Source organism: Pelodiscus sinensis, chromosome 2 (genome assembly GCF_049634645.1).
Source record: "Pelodiscus sinensis isolate JC-2024 chromosome 2, ASM4963464v1, whole genome shotgun sequence".
NCBI classification, from domain to species: Eukaryota; Metazoa; Chordata; order Testudines; family Trionychidae; genus Pelodiscus; species Pelodiscus sinensis.
In genome coordinates, this window is record NC_134712.1 from 150,710,550 (window position 1) to 150,732,097 (window position 21,548).

At 43.2% G+C, this 21,548-nt stretch overlaps 1 protein-coding gene across 3 annotated transcripts in view; it reads right to left on the reverse strand.

The window, feature by feature from the left end:
- PLEKHG4B (pleckstrin homology and RhoGEF domain containing G4B) overlaps positions 1-21,548 on the reverse strand; it is a 190,968-nt gene that overhangs the window by 45,469 nt on the left and 123,951 nt on the right. For all 3 annotated transcript variants that reach the window (XM_006114213.4, XM_006114212.4, XM_075921637.1), the window contains exons 6-10: positions 18,284-18,490; positions 17,722-17,845; positions 6,353-6,446; positions 2,131-2,217; positions 880-996 (exon numbers count right to left, since the gene is read on the reverse strand). In XM_006114213.4, coding sequence (XP_006114275.2) covers positions 880-996; positions 2,131-2,217; positions 6,353-6,446; positions 17,722-17,845; positions 18,284-18,490 — 629 coding nt within the window. The remainder of the gene's footprint in view (positions 1-879; positions 997-2,130; positions 2,218-6,352; positions 6,447-17,721; positions 17,846-18,283; positions 18,491-21,548) is intronic.

The following is a 21,548-nucleotide window of genomic DNA, read 5'->3' on the forward strand; positions in this document are numbered from 1 at the left end:
TGGTTACAAAGAGTTATTTGTGTGTAAGTCACAGTAAGGGCTTTTCTACACGTTTTTTGTACTGTTTTAAATATATCAGTTTAAAACCGGTATAGTTAAATGGTACCAATCCCTTAGAGTGGTTGCAATTATACCAGTTTAACTATTCCTGTGTGAAGGGGAATAAAGGGAATGTACCAAACTAATGAAGGGAATAACCTCCACAGATAAAAAGCACCTTTATACCAGAATAACTGCTTTCACTCTAAGAGTTGTATAGATCTAATTCAGTAAAAGAAAATACTCTCTTAACTGAAATAGGGCATATTAAAAGGACATAAAAACAATGTTGAGACCTTCGACACAGGGGAGAGGACTTAAACATCTAAATAGGCATAACCTTAAATAAGACCATTGCTCTCCTAGTCAGTACTTGGAAATTATGGTTAAATACAGTCTCCATAGATGCCAGATTCTCAGCTGGCATAAACTGGCACAACTCGACTGACTTTAGTGAAGAAGTTAAGAGCTGGCCTGAAGTTAACAAAGCTAAGATGATTGACGCCAACTAAGGAGCTGGCTCCAGAGGTTCGTGTGTTAGACAAAAAAATGAAAGTGAATTTGGCAATTTTCACAGAAGCCCAGATGGAATCTGTCTGAATCCTGAAACTATGACACAGCTGGACAGAGGCCAAGGATTGACATAGCCAGGGATTAACAGAGTACCGTAGCAGAGCTGTGTGGGGAAGTTTCTACACCACCTACATGCAGCATACCAGACTCTGGCTAGGAGTATTTGTTTCTGATTTTCACAAAGAATAAAAGTTCAATCAAGAAAATATAAAGGGGAAAATAAAATCAGAGGAGAACAAGTAAGAGGAGTTGAAAGCACTAGCTTACTTTTCGGAAACGCATCCAGTCATGGTGGTTATACAGAAAGGTTCCATCAAATTCTGCTGTCAACTGGGTACAGTCAATGAGCTTTTGCAGAGCCTTCAGTGATGTGAGGACTTCATACTGTTAAAGAAAAATTGTGAATGGAGGTTTATTAATGCAATAAATGAAACCATTGGGAAAACAAACCTTACATAGAGCCAGTTGCCAAAATATTTTCCAGAATCTCTGAGACAGAGGGCCAGATCCTCAGGCAGGTGTAAATCAGCGAAGTGAAGAAAAGAGCCTCTGACTTTCTTTGTGTGTGATACTCTATCCTCTGGAATGGAGGTCAATGGAGCTATGCAAATTTAAACCAAATGAGAATCTGGCTCAAAGAAGTAAATCTTCTTTGTAGAAAACATTTTCTGCTACTATTTATATTGAAGAAGGAAAAATTTCAAGCTCTTTTTTTCTTTATGTGTAATATTCAATTGGCATAGGTTGCAGTCTCTAACAGCAATCTATGCCTATTGAATATTACACATAAAGAAAAGAAAGGAGTCACTGTTAAAAATTCTTTGGGTATCAAGTTTTATTGAGAGAAAAAAAGATATATTTGAACTCTACATACAAAAGTTCAGGACAACACATTTCTGCTTTAATTGATTTAAATAATACATTGATTCCTTCTCTTTAATTTCAGTGACCTTTATATTCATTTCAAACAACCATCAATTATGTTTTTTAAAAATACTTTATTTATAAAATTCATGCCTGGTTAATATAAAAATGATAGTATTAAGTTATTATATTATTACAAAGAATACAATTTACGCAAATGTATTTCTGGTCACCCACTTGAACAATTCATCAGACTGGTTTATGCAGTAAGTCTAGTTGTGAAAAGGCTAATCCTGCCACCCCTATAATCCTTACAACACAAGACTGAGGTATGGATACATACATTAAATACCGTGATGTACTCAGATATCATGGTAATGGTCACCATATAAGTGTGTAAAATAAGGTTTACATTGAGAAGTACCTTATAGATAGCTATAGATTTCAGTGGCACCACTCATTCTGTAAGGTGCTACTGAACTGGAGCGACACACACCATAAGGTGAGAGTATTATTCAGTGAATTATAGCAGAATTAGCCCCTTCTAAACAATGTTTTGAAGTCACATTTTGCCAAATAACTTTTCATAACAAAATTTAATTTTACAAAATAGCGTGAACATTCTAATCACTCCAAATCATCCCTTAATTTTACCTGTATTGTAGTATCTTTGTCAGGTCTAAATGCGGATTCCTTATCGGTCAATATGAGGACACTATGAATGGAGTGAGGGACTGAACTCTATAAAACAAACCAAAGTGAAGTTAGAGAAAATGATTTATTATAAACTTCCTAAGTTCTTTCCTTTTTGTGGTTTTTCAAAATTCAGCTGGATTGATTTCCATGAGCACCCTAAAATGAAAAATGTCTTTCAATAGCTACTTTAAAATACAATGTTTCCCCTATAATAAATGTAGTTATGGAGTCAAATTCTATTGTCATTGTTACAGGTGCAAGCAGGTCCATGCTTCACACTGTGTTTTTGATTAGCCTTATCTGAAAAATGTGAACTGCACAAAAGAACACCTCACTAGCAGGCAATGATCATAGACAATCTTGTCTATCCCACTGTACTGTGTGTGCAGTTCTTGAGCTGGTGTGACCTCACAGACATGTGTTCACCTGTAATATTTGCTGAATCCTCACAGACCAACATCAACATGAGACACAATCATCATGTTGTACGCTATACACATTTCAGACAGTAAAGTTTAAATACTTTAACCAATAAAGGATGACATTCATATTTCTTGCACCATGTTTTGATGGTGTTTTCTCTCTTACACTTGCAATGTCTTCTGAGATCTAATATCTTCTCCATTAACCACTTTTGTATTTTGCTTAAGGCATTTATGGCTTGATCCAATCCCTATTGAAGTCCAAGCATTTTCTCTGCCTTCAACAGATTCAGGAGCAGGGCCCAAATTTCATTCCAGTGCAGGGCCATGATCGGATATTATATCACATTTGTGCCTTCCTTATTCCGCAGCTCTTATTCAAATGAAGGTTTCAGGAGGTTTGTTGCCTATTGTCTATCATTCCTGTCAGTGAATTGTAGGCTATTTGGTGCTTCACATTGAAACGCAAAGCACCTCCTCATATTTTAGCCCTAAATCTTGATTGGGAATGCTTCTACAGCATCATAGCCGTTGCGACTCCACAGCTTGTGAAAAGACTTTATTATTTCTATTGCTGTGATACTTAATGTACTATTGGTGTCACTGGTGTTTTTCATTATTAGTGTTCTGTGTGTTCTAATTTTCTCTTATCTTTATTTAATATCCTCTTTGGTTTTCCATCTCTGTGTTTAAAAGATACTTCAAAAAACACTCCTTAGACATACACATTGGATGTGCTTTAATGCAAAGACTGAATATTGAGCTGTTACAGGCCAATTGGCAGAGTTAATGCTGATTTCACTTGGGGCTTGATTGTAATTTTGCCCAGAATCAGAGGTAGAATGTAGATGCCTTGCCTAGAGCAGAGAATAAACAGTGAGAACAATTACTCCTCTGTTCCCCTTTGCTCTGTGGGAAAAATAAATTACCTGTCCCCTCTTCCTGGAGCAGCTTACATCTCCCTGTGTATGGTGCCAGGGCTCCTCCCCACTTCCCACCCTCTCCACAGGCTCATCAACAGTAGTCTCAGGAAAGGAGTCCCTGTCCTTCCCACATGACCACAATCACTACTGAGGAGGAATTAAGTGTGAGCTGATGGCTTGGACAGTAAAACCTTTGTTTTTTGTATGTTTAAGAGAGAGAACTGATGTTATAAATACAATGACAAGAATGATAACAAAATCACCAGTCCCCCCTCCGAGCCATTTCTATCAATGATGTATTAAGTCTTAAATTACAGTAGCTGCAAAACACGTTGCAATGCAGAGTCCAATGTATATTTATGGCACATGCTCAAGTAGTCACCTTTATATTTGAAACACATCTGTCACTCTTCTAGCAGGGATGTAAAATCCTGTTTAATTGGTTAACCAGTTAAACTCTATGTTTAAAAAAGGGGTGAGAATTTCCAGCCCCTACTTGTTAACAGTATGCTAGTGTAGACGTCGCCTTATAGTTTTATTATAATGGAATAAAATGCATCTACCTAATTCCTCATTTTCATTGAGACAAACACCTTGTTGAGCACTATGCCAAAACAAACTCATTTGCTTCCAGGATTCAATTCATCATCTTGTGATGACATGTTTTTCCTCAGGGCACATCTGCCAAATTCCAATGTGTAAAATACTTAAGAAAATACTAAAGCCATCTTAATAAAATAATTACCTCACTGTGAATTCAGCAGATTTCCTTTTATCAATTTGGTTGCAAAGCTTTTTAGAAGGTTTGGTTATAATGAGAACTTTTTAGAATATGGTAGAATGTTCCCAGTTCATATTTTTTTCTCTAAACTATTTGTTTCAGTGTACCAGCTGTATGTAGAGAGGACGACTATCTAGATCTGAGTGCTACATATGGTTAGTGTCTCTCTGCAACTGGGAAAATGGCCATGTAAAATTCACAAGGTGACATTAAGTAAATACAGTAGCTGGTGGTACCTGCACCCCAAATCTGAAAATATTTTATCTGCTATAGTTACAATACTTAAGTTCCAACGAGAACCATAAAAGATTAAAAATAAAAAATTACTTTCCTCTGGTCTTCTACTTTGTTTACTTTGGGTAAAGTTAGCTTCACTGTTTTCCCTTTATTATAGTTAGCCCTCACACAGGTACCATGTGGAGCTGAATAGAAGATTGCAGCCTCAGTCAGTTTCCTTTCATCTTTGTATGGGACTTCCCATAGTAAATGGATAGTGTAAAACATTATAGGAAAGATGAATTATTCTTATTTGGAAGACTAAGAAGGTTTAATACATGAAACTACTTTTAACTTTTATTTTTTAAACTGATTAGACTTCAGATGTACAATGTAGTGTCCTCTTAATCTGAGTGCAATTACAATAGAAGACTTGTATGAGGGTAGATGGGAAAGAGTGAAAAAGTGTGTTTGGTGGGAAATAATCCACATCTTCTTTTATTTTTCAACTTGAATTACATGATTACCATATTTACATCCTGCATTGTATAACCTTAAATGTCAACTATGGCTCAAAGCATATTCTGCATGGAAAAATTTCACTACTTTCACAGTGAGTTTTCAATGTTTTCATTTTGCTGTTGTTATGATTCAGAAACAAGGCTGGCATGTATGAACTTTGGAAGGCTGTCCATTTTCTGACTGCGATTATTTCTGATCTGAACCAAACTCTTCATCCTTGTCAGAGGAGTACTGATGGAAACCACATGCAATAAAAGACAGTTGTGATGACGACATGCTAGAATCACTCATGTCTAAATACACTACAGGCAGTCCCCGAGTTACATGGATCCGACTTACATCGGATCCCTACTTACAAACGGGGTGAGGCAACCCCGCACTAGCTGCTTCCCCCCAGCAGACCAGGGAGACACAGAGCGGCTTTTCTCAGCAGACACCTCAGCTTGAGAATAAAGGACTGAGGGAAGTGAGGTGTGGGAGAATAAAACTGAGCTCTGGAGAAATGTTTGGCTAGAGTTTCCCCTACAATATGTACCAGTTCCGACTTACATACAAATTCAACTTAAGAACAAACCTACAGTCCCTATCTTGTACGTAACCCGGGGACTGTCTGTATTACAGAAAATCACACTAGAAGATATTAAGACCTTTGTGCTAGTGTCTTTTCCTTTCTGAACTGTTCAGTGAACCAGTACTAACTGCTTCTTAGTTTCACTGTGCAAACAAAAACCACTCATGTCATTAAAAGCAGAAGAGAAGATGTCCTCAGTTAACATGATATACTGGGTAACTTTGCTATTTGTTTCCCCCAGTGCACCAAATTACAGTTTAAGAAAATAATTATTGGATAATATCAAATGCAAGTGAATCTCTATAGCAACTTCTCAGTAAGCTGCTCTAGTCCTACTCACTGTTTGAGAAAACTGGACTTCATATCAACAGACAGTGCTTATTTTTGTAGAACTAGCATTAAGCTCCTCTTTTAGGAGGTGCTTTTAATTTTATATTTTAAATCTATTCCTTCTCCTTATATTTATACCTAATCTGCTTTACTTTATGAACAAATTAATTTGTGATACACAATATGGTCATGGGCTGAATGCACAAAAATAATTCAGAAGGGAAAGAAGCACAAATGGTATTAAGTTTATGGTAAACTGTTCGGGAGAGGAGCCATATTTGATTTTTTTTATACTGTACACGCAATGTCCCAGTGCCTGAATAGGGGTCTCTAGATGCTACAATACAAACAATATTTTAAAAAAAGTATTTAAGAGCATAAAATAAAATAAAGTGCCATAACAACTAGCACTTACCTGTAATGCGGTGAAAGCTTTGAAAAGACCAGGAGTAGGCTGGCACTTACGAGCATCCACTAAAATAACGAGCCCCAGATCACGTACTTCCTTCCTAGAAACAGAAAGGCAAGTATTTCCTAAGGCTGCATTTTCCTGTTGATAAAATTATTTGATAAATATTTATAAAACAAACAGGCTGATGAGGGGGCCATCCACAACAACCTTAAAATATACACTTATTTCCACTCAGAAATAAGGCAGCAGACACTACATTATAAAGAAAATGATTAAAAACCTTTAGTAAGAGACCATGGGTGGGAAAATGTATTTTTTCTCCAGATCATACTGTCAAAGATGAACAGCTTGCTGTTGCGCTGTCTGTAGGTTCCTTGTGGCCCTCCCTAGTCTCCTGACAGCACAGCTCCCTCTCCAGTTGTCTCTAGACCTCTGCCCACACATGCCTTAGAAGGGGAGTTTCATCTGTATGGAATGGCTATGTGGTGAAGGTAACAGTCACAGTAGATATACTCTGGGTTTATAGGGGGAGTAATAATGCAACTAGACAACAGTCCCCCATCCATGTATAGATCTCCGTCCCTGGAGAAGGCTTTCTGATGTCCTGGAGATAGAGCTGCTGGTTGACGTCTCTTTTCTCATGAAAAAGTATAGATGAGCGAGTGGAGGCTTCTCTCTGCTTAAGGTCTGAGGGTAGGTGAAATGATCCAGAACTATATTATAAAGTTGAAATGAGTTCGTGCTGACGAAGAACTAATTGCATAGCAGATTGATGCCTTGTTCTGCCATGTCTATTTTTGAAATAGATTGGTGTAAATGAAATGCTTTTGTCATCTGGATGCAAACATTTATTCTGAGTTAAACTTTGCAAGAGCTGCTTGGCTTTGGGGCAAACTATTAGATGAGACAGCAAAAAGGAGTTATGATTCCCAATAAATTTGTGCTCTTACAATCCAACTTTTCAGGCAGTTAATCAAGATTATAGACTCTATGACTGGAATTTTAAAATGCGCTTTCTTCAAGAATTGGGTGCCTGATTCTCTTATTCTACTTTGAAAATCCCAGCCACAATGCTAGCTGATAACATAGCTATTTTGAGGAGGAATTAGAGTAATTGGGGATAGTGAAGATATTTTTAAGGCCTAACTCAGAGGGTGGGTAATAATTTTTTTTTGGGGGGGGGCACTCCAAGTTTCTGGTAAGTGATCAAGGGCTGCACTTTTCTGTGGCGGGAGTGTGGCGTCTAGGTTGGAGATTGGGTGCAAAGGGGTGCATGGGTTAAGGGACTGGGATGCAGGAGATGGTATGGGGTCTGAGAGGGTGTTTGGGTGGAGGAGAGGTTGTGAAGGAGAGGATTCTGGCCTGGGACAGGGGTGTAGGAAGGGATACAGGGTCTGGGAGGGAGTTGTAACCTGGGGCAGGGGGTGCAGACGGTTTGGATGGTTATCTGGGGGAGGGAGTTGGGGTGCAGGAAAGGCGTTGCAGGGCGGGATTTACCTAGGTGTCTCCTGGCCATCAGCCCTGCAGCGTCCCCAAGGCAGGCTGGTTTCCCTGTTTGATGCAGCCACTTGAAAATGCAGGCTGCTCCCTCTCCATGTGGCTCCCAACTCAGGGTGGGGGGAGAGGCTTGTGCTGCCCCAGTCTCTCAGGCCAATCTCTCAGCTCTGATTGGCTGGCTGTTTACAGCCAATAGGAGCTCAGAGATTGGCTGAGGTCAGTTCTTATTGGCTGATTGTTTCTTGCCAATAGGAGCTGAGGATTGGGCTGGGGGCAGGGAGATTGCATGAAGCCTCCAGCTCCCTTCAGAGCAGAGAGCTGCAGGGAGTGTGTTTTAAAACACAACAGCTGCGTGTGTCTGAGGGTCCCAGTTGGGTGGCTCATGGGCTGGATCTGGCTCCTGGGCTATATTTTGCCTAGCCCTGGCCTAACTGCACTCACTTTAAGGGTGAAATTCACCCTTCTGCTGAGGGTTGACAAACAGCTAATGCACGAGGGTGAATCTCATGCTAAGTGAGTGGTCCCACATGCTGAGAGTGAGGAAGCTGCATAAACTAGCCAGACAGGATTGCAACACTAGGCTGTTGCACACATGAAATATATTGTTTCAAATTTTGTTTAAAAGCTGTTTTATCATCCTCCAGACTCATGCTTATATACTGCAATTTTATAATCTAAATAAAGATTTACATGTATTTACACTAAGCGTAAACAGCAATTACCATTAAAGGCACTAATCATATATATACACACAATGAACAACTAAACATTATTTAAAAAAGCCAGGGCCATTTAAAGGCAAATATGTCATTCAGAGAATGTCAAGGTTGTGAGGCAAGCTCTAGGAAAGAAAACAAAAGCACTATTAAGCCTTAAGACACCTTTAGTGCAATGTGAGTGGGTACAATAGTTAAACATTCGGGGAGCAGACAGACCTGGTGGGTCCCTGGGCTAGGTGACGGGAGGGCAGCTCCATGCTCCTGAAAGGCCGGGGCTCAGGTAGAAGGAGCAAGACTGGGAGCAGCCGGCCCTCAGCGCTGTCCAGATTGTGCTGCCTCATGGTCCCCCCCACCAGGCAGCCCTCAAAGCCACCCAGCGTGTGCTGCCTAGATTTCCAGGGGCAGTTTAAAGGGCCCAGGGCTGCAGCAGCAGCAGCCATGAACCCTGGGCCCTTTTGAACCGTTGGACCCAGATGCACTTGCCCCCTTAAGCTCCCCCACACGCACACCTCACGGTTGATAGGCCTGCAAACATTAATTTATTTTATACTGTAGTGGGAAAGTACAGATTTTGGGCTCAGTCAGCTTCCATTTAAGCCAACAGTAAGCTTCCCATTCACTTGAATAGGAGTCCTAATTCCTCCCCAGGTGAAAACATCTTATAGATGTGAATCGAAAAACATATCCTTTCTGCAGTGTCACCATCACCACCCACCTGAGAGAAAGGACAGCATTCTGTATTCCATTCTACAGGGAGTGCGTGTGCTCAAAGTTGAGCAGGGTTACTGTTCCCTAAGGGGTGATGTATGGCCTTGGGAGCAAAACGAGGCACCAGTCACTTGGTTTCAGAGAGCACCTCAACTGCAATTGTATCTAGCCCTGCCCTTTGCCCCTTTCCCACCCAGGCCAGCGACAGTATGGCCATAACTGTACTTCTGTTTGGTTTTTGAGTCTGTAGCATTTGATACACAATTCGTGAATTAGAAACAAAAGGGGTTCGTGAAAACAGAAAAAATTAATTTCTCAGGAGTTGTGCGCCCAAGTAGGCTTTCGTGAAAGTGGGGGCAAGGGGGAACAGGACATTTCTCTGCAGTGGCATATAAACATAGGCCAAGATTGTAATAGGGTTCAAGAAAGAACTAGATACATTAATGGAGGTTAGGTCCATCAATGGCTATTGGCCAGGATGGGGAGGAATGGTATCCCAAGCCTCTTTTTGTCAGAAGTTGGGAATGGGCAACAGGAGAGGGCTCACGTGGTCAGTACCTCTTCTGTTCATTTCCTCTGGGGCATCTGGCATTGGCCATTGTCAGAAGACAGGATACTGGGCTAGATGGACCTTTGGTCTTTATATTGGACAAGATTTTCATCTGTACCCAAGGAGAAAGGACAACACAGAAAATGCTTCTGGGTCTATAATCCTGGGACTTATTCCGTACTGGTCTGTTTCCCTCAGGGCTGCTCTGAACTAGACAAGCTGTTGAGAACCTAAGGGGACTTTAATCACTGAAGTCTCCTTTAACCTAGGAAATTTCAGCTACCCACATAGGTCAGCTATCAAGCTTCCTTGGCAGAGCAACGTATGGCTATATTGGAAGGGACAATCTGGCCCACTATATTTACCAAACACAGCACCACTTTGAATTAGGGTAGGACAGGGCCTTTGACATGCTTGTGCAAGTTGTATAAAGACCACTAGCATAGGTTCCGACTTCCCTTCTAGCCAAGTGGGGGTGGTCGACTGATGCTCCCCCAGCCCTGGCCCTATTCTAGCCCTTCCCCAAAACCCCAACCTACCTCTTCTCTGCCTCCCCTCGTCCCTGAGTGCGCCACAACCCCACTCCTCCACCTCCCTCCCCAAGCACCCCAAGCACTGCAAAGCAGATGTTTCACAGCAGGCAGGAGGTGCTGGGAGGGAGGGAAAGGAGTTGGTCAGCAGGACTGCATATAGGCAGGAGGCGCTGGTGGAAAGGGAATACAGGAGGCACTTGGCTGTTGATGGATGCTGAGCAAATGCTAATTTTTCCCCATGAGTGCTGTAGCCCCAGAGCACCCACGGAATCGGTGCCTATGACCACTGGTCAGTAGTACTGTATTTTTAAAACTATACAAAAAATGTCAACAACATCCGCTAATACCTGAGTTATGATGCTGAGGTATCAACTAGTTCTTAGTAGGGATGTGAATGGGTAAGCAGTTAACCAGTTACCGGATAAGCATCTCCCTGGGTGATGCTTACTGGGTAACAGTTAACCAGCGCCCAGGAGTGGCCTCCCCGCCCATACTATGCTGTGGGCAGAAGGCTGCTCCAGCCTTGCTGGGCCCACTGCACTGTGGATGAGGGTGGGAGCTGGCAGCCCAAGTGCTGCACAGGGCCAGGAGACAGCAGAACTGTGAGGTGGAGGCTTTTCCAGCCAGGCTGGTGCAGTCCCCAGTCTAGGATCCCATTTAACTGGTTATCCAGTTAAACTTAACAGTTAACCCGTTAACTAATTTAACGGGATTTTACATCTCTAGTTCATATGGAATTCATTTAAGAATACTTTGAGCAGAACTCTTTGTCCCCTATTGGACAGAAAGACAATTATATCACAGGATTATATTTGATACTTGTTATACTTTGATATTTAATTCAAGCCACAAACCGTTTTCAATTTTATGATAACTTCTGGAAACTTTTCAAAATTCTCTTTATTTACAGGCAGTCCCCGGGTTATGTACAAGATAGGGACTGTAGGTTTGTTCTTAAGTTGAATCTGTATGTAAGTCGGAACTGGCATCAGCCGCTGCTGAAACTGATCAGTTTCAACAGCGGCTGAATCTGGACACCAGTTCCTCTTACATACAGATTCAACTTAAGAACCCCAGGCGTCCCCAAGTCAGCTGCTGCTGAAACTGATCAGCAGCTGATTCCAGGAAGCCCAGGGCAGAGCAACTCTGCCTCGGGCTTCCTGTAGTCAGTCGCTGGTCAGTTTCAGCAGCGACTGACTTGGGGACGCCTGGGGCAGAGCAGCTGGGGTGCTGCCAGGTTGGTCCAGTAGCACCAAGGAGTGCTACTACTGGCCCCTGGCTTTGCTCCACGTCTCCCTGGTCTGCTGGGGGGGCACTAGCTGCATCCCCCCCCAGCAGACCAGGGAGACGCTGAGCAAAGCGGCGGAGCACCCGGGGCCGGACCCGCGGCCGCTTCCAGATCAGCTGGAAGCACCACGGGTCCGGCCGGGTCCTCGGCGGCTTTGCTCAGCATCTCCCGGACCAGGGAGACGCTGAGGGGATCCAGCAGACCAGGGAGACGGGGAGGACCCGGCCGGACCCGCGGCGCTTCCAGCTGATCTGGAAGCGGCCGCGGGTCCGGCCCCGGGTGCTCCGCCGCTTTGCTCAGCGTCTCCCTGGTCTGCGGACCAGGGAGACACTGAGCAAAGCCGCTGAGGACCCGGCGGGACCCGCAGCGCTTCCAGCTGATCTGGAAGCGGCCACGGGTCCGGCCCTGGGTCCTCCCCGTCTCCCTGGTCTGCTGGATCCCCCAGCAGACCAGGGAGACGGGGAGCAGCTTTTCTCGCCGAGGAGGAGGTGGGCGGCAGGACCAGGCGTCCCGCCGCTCCAGTCCTCCGGGGTGAGAAATCCCCATTCGTAACTGCGGATCCGACATAAGTCGGATCCGCGTAACTCGGGGACTGCCTGTATATAGTATTTTAAAAAGCAGCTTTACTCTGTTTATTAATATGTGTGAAGGTACAGAATGAGAAATACAAGCTTATAAAAATGTTGCCAGTTTTCCTTTTAGCCTGTTATCAAATCATCTTCTGTTTCTGTTGAGCAAATAAATTGTACACAAAATTCTCCATAAGCTACAGCATTATTTACATTTCTATCCTTTATCCTACATATGCGTGCAAGTGTGCAGAAAGTGGACTTAACATTTGGTCCATTACTTATAAATGTATATATATATAATTTCATGTTTTCCCATATTAAAATATTATGTCAGAATTATAAGAGCTGGCTGAAATAATTGTAATACATTTTTAAATTGCAAATGATGTTTTTTCAAATATAAAATTTCATGAAAAACTTGATTTAACTATTTTAATTTTATTACTTTTGGTCAATTTTTTTTAAAATTAAAAACCATCTAATTTTTCATTTGCTAAAACCAGGTTTGTGGCACACACATTGTGATTATTTTGTCAGTGAAAATTTAATTAAAAATGATAGAAAATAAACTGAAAAAACAATACAAAAAACCAGAACCATTTGAACCCTTTAAAAAGCTCAAAAAAATCCTTCAAATCTTTGGATTTGTAGTGATTTTTTTAAAAAAAAACCACATATACTGATTATGATAGAACTAAGCCTCCCAACGCTCAAACATTTACACACAAGTAACTTCATACATTTGAATAACGTGTGGTGTTAGTGAGTTCAGCTGGAATCTCCTGGGATCGGGCAGGCTTGATAGACACACACACACACACACACACACACACACACACACACACACACACACTCTCCAGCAATCCCTCTTTTTATGGGCCTTTCCATGGGAGCAAATGATCTGAGCCAACATGATTTCTCAATTAATACAAATATGAGGAAATACTACAAATGTGTTTATCGTGTACTGTACTGCTTCAGTGTAGTGAAAACTACACAATATGTTTTGTAATTCTGCACATAGGAAAAGTGAAAGAGATAGTTCAGTAAGTTCTGCTTCTACATTCCAGAGGCTATTCCCCATTGTGGAAAGCAGCAGCCTTGTATATTTAAGGTTTTTTGTAAAATCCTCACGTCGTAACAGCAATCTGTCCAGTTTTCCTCCTGTTCTGATTTCTACATTTCCCCATAACTGGTGAAGTTGTTCATACTCAAAGGCATAAAGATGACTGAATTTACATCAAAACTCTGGCTTCTCAGTACTGGGAACAGGTGAGCCGACAGCCTTGGTGGGTCTCTGGGAAGGGTAAGTGGGGACTGGCACCACGCTCCCAGAAGAGACAGGGCTGAGACCTCCGGGCCACACTGCACTGCTGCAACAGCTGGCCTTGCTGCCACGGGGAAGTCCCTAGGTTTCCCCAGTCAGGGCTACCTGCCCCTGCCAGCCCTGCTTCAGCTGTGGGTTCCACGGTCAGGCTGCCCAATCCGGACCTGCTGCCATCAGGGGTATGCTGGGGCACCCAGCTGGGGCTGCACAGTCACTGCTGGCCCTGCTGCTGTGAGGGGGCTGGAGAGGAGTCCCCTGCCGTCCGTCTGCCACCAGAAGCCCCACTGCAGCTGGGGCCAGGATTCCCTGGCCACTGCTGCCAGGGGTTCCTTGGCTGGGGCGGGAGCTCCCCAGGCCACCACATGGCTCAGCTCGGGCTACCCATCCCTGCGTTATCTCAACTGGCTCCTGCTCCCACCTCTGGGACTTTTTGTCCAGCAACATCTGTGGCCCTGCTGGACCATGGATGTTGGCGACCAGAGAGTCTCAGATTTGGGAGGTTCAACCTGTACAGAATTTGTGCCTTCTTTTCACAAAATAAATGTTATGCGAGTTACACATAAAGGGTCAAACTTGCAAAGCAACCTCTCACCCTGATCACTATAAGCTGTATGTACAGTTTTACATACACAAATCAAATCACTCTATCTACATCATCTATAGAGACAAAATTGAGGACAGAAATTAGGAGACCTTTTCCCATTTATAAAAAACAACCAACAGAGAAGACAAAAAGAAATGGTATGAGTATTGAACATAGGTAAGTGTAAAGAAAGTTCAACAGTATTACCAAATTTTTAACTCTTAATTTCCAGGAATGGGGCTATCATCCTGTAAATTTACTCCAGGCAGGAGATCAACCTATAAATTCCAGTTCTAATACATTTTTCACTGCCATGACCTATAGATATAGATATAGATACACAGAAATTTTATCTGTAAAGATGAGATTCAGGAAAGCATTCCTGTTCAGGACAGCACTAATGCACATTTGTATCTTGAAGTCACTGATACCTGACTTAACATACTTAAAATTATGCATGCACTTATGTGCTTTACTGAAGCAGGGCCTTACTGAATAAAAGGTAGCTTTTCATTAATAAAGGCAAACATTGGTTAGATCATCCTTTCAATGTTTATCAAAACTGGGCTGACTGACATTTTGAGGCTCTGCCATTCCCAACAGTAAGAATGGCATTCTTAAATTTATATGATACAGAAGAAATTAACTAAATTTCAACAACAGACACAATTTGCAGTTTATTCTAACAAAATGTATGTTTCACTGACAAGTTTTGTTATACTTGAAGCTTATCAAAATGTCCAAATCTAACAAGTATTAACAGAAAAAAAATTGTTAACTTTAACATAAGGAAATGTTGAAAAGAAGTAACAGATACTCAGATGCATTCACAGTGCATAAAATATCTTAAAAATAAGTGTAAACATAAAATATCACACTGCATATTTGGCAAACAACTTTAACACCGCTATAGAATCAGCACCCAACCTCAACCTATTCACAAGAAACTTTAAAATTCATATACCCTTACACTCTACGCATTTCACATAAATGGTGAAATCTCACAAAATACCAACTTCACACACACAGATAAAAGAACCAATCACACACCATACCCAGTTCATCTGCTTGTTATTACCTACAGACCCCAATATTTTGCCTTTTACCCTTGCTGTTTTCTATCTACCCACAATGATCAAGTGATGACAACCTATCTTCATAACCTCCTTTTCAATGGCACAGATGACCAATGCACCTGTTCAGCCTTTCTTTTCCCCTTTCCATTGATTCAGATGCAGATCACATGTCCATCTTCGTCTAAATCATTCAACACACACACAGAGAGAGAGCGCATCAGGATTCCTAGTTCCCCTGCACAATTTATGGGGTTCTTATACATGGGAAGCTTTGAAATGCCATCAGCTCCTCAGGTTCCCTGTCCTGTTATGTGGAGGATGCCACATATGGCTCCCATCGGCCATGTGGCTGTTCTAAAGCATGCACTGCTACATGAAACAGCACAAGATTTTGTAAATAAGTCTTTTAAGTCTGAAGTTTTACAATCAAGCTTCAAAGAGCCAGATATTTTGTGTAAACATTTAAAAAAGAGTACTTTTAAGCCTCCACAATTTGTTAATGGCTTGACAAATCCCCTTCAATCTTAAAAAATTCCTACGTTCTCTGAAATTAAAATCCCAGTGATTTCTTCTGTGAAAAATCATAAAGTGACTGAATATAGGAACTTGAATGGAAACCTGGCTACAACTTTAACTAGTAAACTCCTACTGATTAGATTCATATTAGGATAATTTTTAAGGACCTTCAACTCAAAAATATCATCATCTCTGTATTTTGGTGAATAAAAGAACAGCGTACTTTGGATTAACAAAAACCATTGTTACCAACATCCTTACAAGACTAACCACACTAGCATGGACTAGATCTCTAGTCCTTTAGGTCCAAATACACATGCCTTTAGCACTGAGCTGAATGAGCAGCAATGTCATACTATTGGGTTTTTTTCAGCCTAAGTATCATAGTGCACTACAAAAGAATGAGTCTGATATGCCTAATTTGCAACCAGCCACCAGATGGCAAACTGTTCAAACACAGTAACCATCACAATTATGCACCCTAATAGTTCAGAATTTTTTGTAGATATAACATATTCTTTTAAAATGCAAATTTCTGCAAAGATTTTTAAGGATATTTAACTACATAGATATTTTATCTCTCTATATATTAAAGAAAGTTTTTCCTGCAGGGCAACAGTGATGTCATCACATCACTATGTCGCCCCGCCTGCCCCAGCCTCAACAGAATCCCCAGAAGGGAAAGAGGCGGACATGGCTCAGGGTTCTCCTCCCCCTGCCTTAGGGGGTGCCTTGGGCTCCCCACTGGCCTCTGGTTCCCCTGAAGGAGGGCCAGGAGACGGCAGCAGTGGCTCCTCGCTGCACTGAAGGCCCCCAGCGCTCCGGGACCCAGTGGGGAACTGCTGCCTCCGGCTGCACAGGCCAGGTGCAGTGAGGCTGCAGTGTGCCTGGAGCTCCAGCCTGGAACCCTGCTCTCCCCCAGCAAGTCTAGCATGCCAGCACTGTCTTGCTGTGGGGGAATGGCGAAAACCCTGAGGCTGTGTGCCAGAGGCCGCTTGCAGAGAAGTGCATGTGCTGCTGTGGAGAGGGCTGGGTCCCCTCCCATCCCCACAGCGCTGCGCATGTTTCTTTGCAAGCCGCCTCTGGCCTAGAACCTCAGGGTTTTCTCCTCTCTCCACTCCCCCAAAGGAAGCTGGCGCTGGAGCACCAATCTTGCCAGGGCAGGCTGGAGCTCCAGGCACATGGCAGCCCCAGTGCACCTAGTGTGAGCAGCCAGATGTGGCAGTTCCTCGCTGGGTCCCCAATGTAGCAAGGAGCTATTACTACCACCCCCACCATCCCCTGGGTCAACCCCGGCCTTCCTCCGGTGGATAGAGGGGGACTGAGAAGCCAGGCTAGGCTGTGGCTGGGGGGTGAACTGGTGGGGCCGAGTGGGGGGGAGGGCAATGGGGGGCTAAGAGGAGGCCAAGACTGGCTGCAGCCAGGAGTGGGGGAGCGAGAGCCTGGGGAGAGGGATTTGGGGCCGAGAGTCCAGGGTGTGTATGGGGAGGTGGAGGGGTGCTGAGAGGCTGGGACTGGCATGGTGGGAGAGCTGGGCTTTCTTATCCCCAAAGGCAGGGGGAACCGCCTCCTAGTAGGATAATAAAAGGCTATTTTTGAGCCAGGAGGACCACAGTATGTCAGACAAACCATATGTCAATAATGACATGTATTTAGTGGCAACAAAAACATTAGCCGCAGCAGGGCCAAGTAAAGCTGGCAATTTTCATCCAAACCAATTTTCCAAGTCAGAATCTTTGAGTAGCTAAAAACAAGAGTTTATAAAAGAAGCTGGGTGCAGATTTAAGCCCTTACGCTGCAATGTGCAGTGCACAGATCTGTGGTGCTTGCAGAGACCTGCACAACTTCAGTGGGGCTTTGCATGAGTACAGCAGTCCACTGGGGCACTATAAATTGCAGGACTGGGGTCTTAATTAAGAACGGGCTGTTACTGTTCCATAATAAGCCCTCTGTGATTGTAACATTTGTGTCACCTGAAAACGTCCAGCCAGCTCTCTTCATACCTGGGAATGCTATAGAAATACATCAGAAGGCGAGCAAGCTCTGTGTTTGTGGAATGTTCACTTGACCAGATGGTATTTCTTGTGCAGACTTGCACCACCGCTCTGCCTCCCCGGTCTCTGCTTCCTAAGCAAGAAAAACACACAAAGAAAACCTTTTGAGAAAGCAGGACTCAGAATATGTGATTTACAAGTAGGTGTGTCAGAAAAAAAAACAACAAAGCAGAAACTCTTATATGTGAGAATCACAGTGATTTTTCATCCCCTTGCATTTATCTTATTCTGCTGATTGTGATAGTAAGATTTCTTATAGAAGATTATTGTTATGTATTTAAATCTCTACTGGTGATTTTGATGGGAAAGAGCTCTAGCTGGTGTCACTTGGCTTGGCTCCATTGAATGGAGTTGGCAATTTACACCAGCTGACCCTAATATCTTCTAAAAATAACTTTTTCTATGGCAATCAATTTATCTTGAGAAATCTTTAAGAGGTCTGTGTTTATATACTGGGCATGTGTTTATTCTTCATTTATCATCAGGCACACTGTTATCTGTAATTACATACCACATAGAGAAAGGGCTCCAGATTGCAGTAATTCCTGGTTGATTTCAAGTAATTGGTTTGGTAACCTGTGGCAAAGTTCTCCAGGATTTGTAGACAGCAGCTCACTCTCACAGTGGAATAACCCAGGCAATGCATTTGTAATTGTGTTACACTCATCACCCTGGAAACTGTCTCTTGAGTCTATTACTGTTGAGTGCTGAGGAAAATCTGGCCAAATGAAAGACAATTCGTTAAAAAAAATTTCATTTCTGTGTATCTGAAAATTGCTCTTTAGACAGTTTCCTAGCATGCATATATAGGCTCAAACAGAATAGAACTGACACAATCTAAAGATTACTTTAAAATAAATGAGAAGTTATGAAGTTAAGCATCCAGAAGTTAAGAAATTCCAGAATGAAGGTTGCCTGTCTGACCTGCATGATACAACCTAATTACATGATCACATAGTAATGTTTCCACCGCACTCCTGCTACTCTGCAAACTTGCTGAGGGTGCAATCCATCCCCTCATCCAGGTCATTAATGAAGATGTTAAATAAAACCGGCACTAGAACCAATCCTTGGGCCACTCCACTTGAAACCAACCGCCAACCAGACATCGAGCCTCAATCACTACCTGTTGGGTCCGACGGTCTAGCCAGGTTTCTATTCACCTTACAGTCCATTTATCCAATCCATATTTCCTTAACTTGCTGGCAAGAATATTGTGGGAGACCATATCAAAAGCTTTGCTAAAGTCAAGGTATATCACATCCACTGACTTCTCCACATCCACAGAGCCAGTTACCTCATCATAGAAGCTAATCAGCTTGGTCAGGCATGACTTGCCCTTGATGAATCCATGTTGACTATTCCTGATCACATTCCCCTCTTCCAAGTGCTTCAAAATGGATTCCTTGAGGATCTCCCTCCGTGATTTTTCCAGGGACTTAGGTAAGGCTGACTGGTCTGTAGTTCCTTGGTTTATCCTTCTTCCCTTTTTTGAAGATGGGCATTACATTTGCCTTTTTCCAATCAACCGGGATCTCTCCCGATCTCCACGAGTTTTCAAGGATAATGGCCAAAGGCTCTTCAATGACATCTGCCAACTCCCTCAGTACCCTCGGATGCATTAAATCCGGACCCAGGGATTTGTGTATGTCTAGGTTTTCTAAATAGTTCTTAACCTGTTCTTTCTCCATCAAGGGCTGCCCACCTCCTTCCCACACTGCATTGCTTAGTGCAGTAGTGGGGGAGCTGACCTTGTCTGTGAAGACAGAGGCAAAAAAAAAAGCATTGAGTAGTACTTCAGCTTTTCCCACATCGTCTGTCACTAAGTTACCTCCCTCATCCAGTAAGGGCTCCACACCCTCTCTGATCACCCTCTTATTGTTAACATGCCTGTAGAAACCTTTCTTGTTACCCTTCACATATCTTGCTAGCTGCAATTCCAATTGTGCTTTCGCCTTCTGATTACTCCCCTGCATTCTTGACCAATATATTTATACTCCTCCCTAGTCATCTGTCCAAGTTTCTACTTCTTATAAGTTTCCTTTTTGTGTTTAAGGTCACCAAGGATTCCCCCAGTAAGCAAATCTGGTCGCCTACCTAAAATAGAAAGAGGCCTACCATGCCTCTTTCTATTTTACAATGTTTAATGGCAACAGAGAGAAAGTTCATAGTTCATTGGCCGACATCTCACATTTCAGAGATGTGAGCATCTCACAGTGTAGCACTCAAAAGTACAACCACAAGAAACAGGGAGAAATCAGAGTTTTCTCACTAGCAAAGGAAAATTCGGCTGGAAAATGGCTACTTTCAAACATCTGAAAGTCTTATCAGCAACAAGAGAGAAAAAAATAGGAATTAAAAGCTATAAAAATATACTGTACTAGACATCCTCCCATGACACTTTACATTACTATATCATTATAGAAATCCCCCCCCCCCCCCCCCCCAGTACTTTATGCTAGTGCTGCAAAATGAGCAACATTGAGTTAATTATGGAATCACATTCTTGGCACAATAAAGCAACAAATGGCAGTGTAGTTGATTCAATGCCAAACTAAAGCTGTGGCAAGGCACCTACTCAACTGTGAAGACAAGGAAGTGCTGTGTCGTGGCTATGGGCCTACGACTTTGGAGACTGGGATGTTGTCCTTTGATTTTACCAATTTACTTCCTGTGAGCTTGAAAATGATCACTATATGTAGTGGGGGCGGCTGTCCTACCCTGGCCGGAAGGGGTTAAAGCAAGCGGGAGGGACCCTGTGGAGAGGCCCAGCCAATCAGCGAGAGGTGTGTAAGAAGTCAATCAGAGGGTAGCTTGCTGGAGCAGCCCTGTTATAAAGAGCTAGTCAGCAGAGCAGAGGGTGGTTGGGTCCTGACCAAGGAGGGTGCAGTAATGGCTCCCAGCAAAGGAGAAGCACCTTGGATAGAGCAGTGCTGGGCAGCCTAAGGGGAGCTAGAGAGGGGAGCTGATACCTCCCAGGCTGTGGCCTTGATACAAGGACCAAGTAAGTGCAAGGGGTCACAGGGAAATGGCACAGGAAGCAAGGGGCAGTAGAGGGGAGTAGAGTAAAGGAGGGCAGGACAAGGCTGCTACCAGAGGGTCTGCTACCAGAGTAGTGGATACTGGGTCCTCCCGCTTCCCCCTTGCACTGCATCTAGTCACCACTGGAGCGTGGCCTTGACAGACTGCAGCTTGCCCCGGAAGTGAGGGGCTAGACTTTGGCTGCAGTTGGCCATGGTAGCAGAGGGGAGATTGACGGCTGCTGATAGCTCTAGAATGAAGTGAGAGATCAGAGTGTTGGGCACAGCTGGAAGGCAGTGTCCCTGAAGAAGACACCATGGTCTGGAGAGCAATACGGGCCCAGAGCTAAAGTGCGGCGAAAGCACAGAGCAGTGACAAGCAAGACGCTGGCCAGAAGAGGGCATCCTGCTGAGGACTGAGTTAATTCCCAGAGTGACCAGCAGGAGGCAGCACGGCAGTGAATCCTGATCCCGTTACACTGTGACAAGTACTTTTTATTGTAACTAAAAAAAAAAAAAGGAGCTTTAGGCAATCAGTACAACTATATGAGTGGGCCAGCTGCTCAGCTGGTATAAATCATCATAGACCTCTTTAACATTAACATAGCCACGCTGATTTCCAACACCTGGTTTATTTGGAAATGTTTTCAGACATTGGGACAGGCAGATGGCTGCACTATCTCTGCAGGACTTGGCAGGGATATTAACGCTAAGAGTGCATTGTACTGAAAAGTACGAAAGTAAATAAAGGCTTTC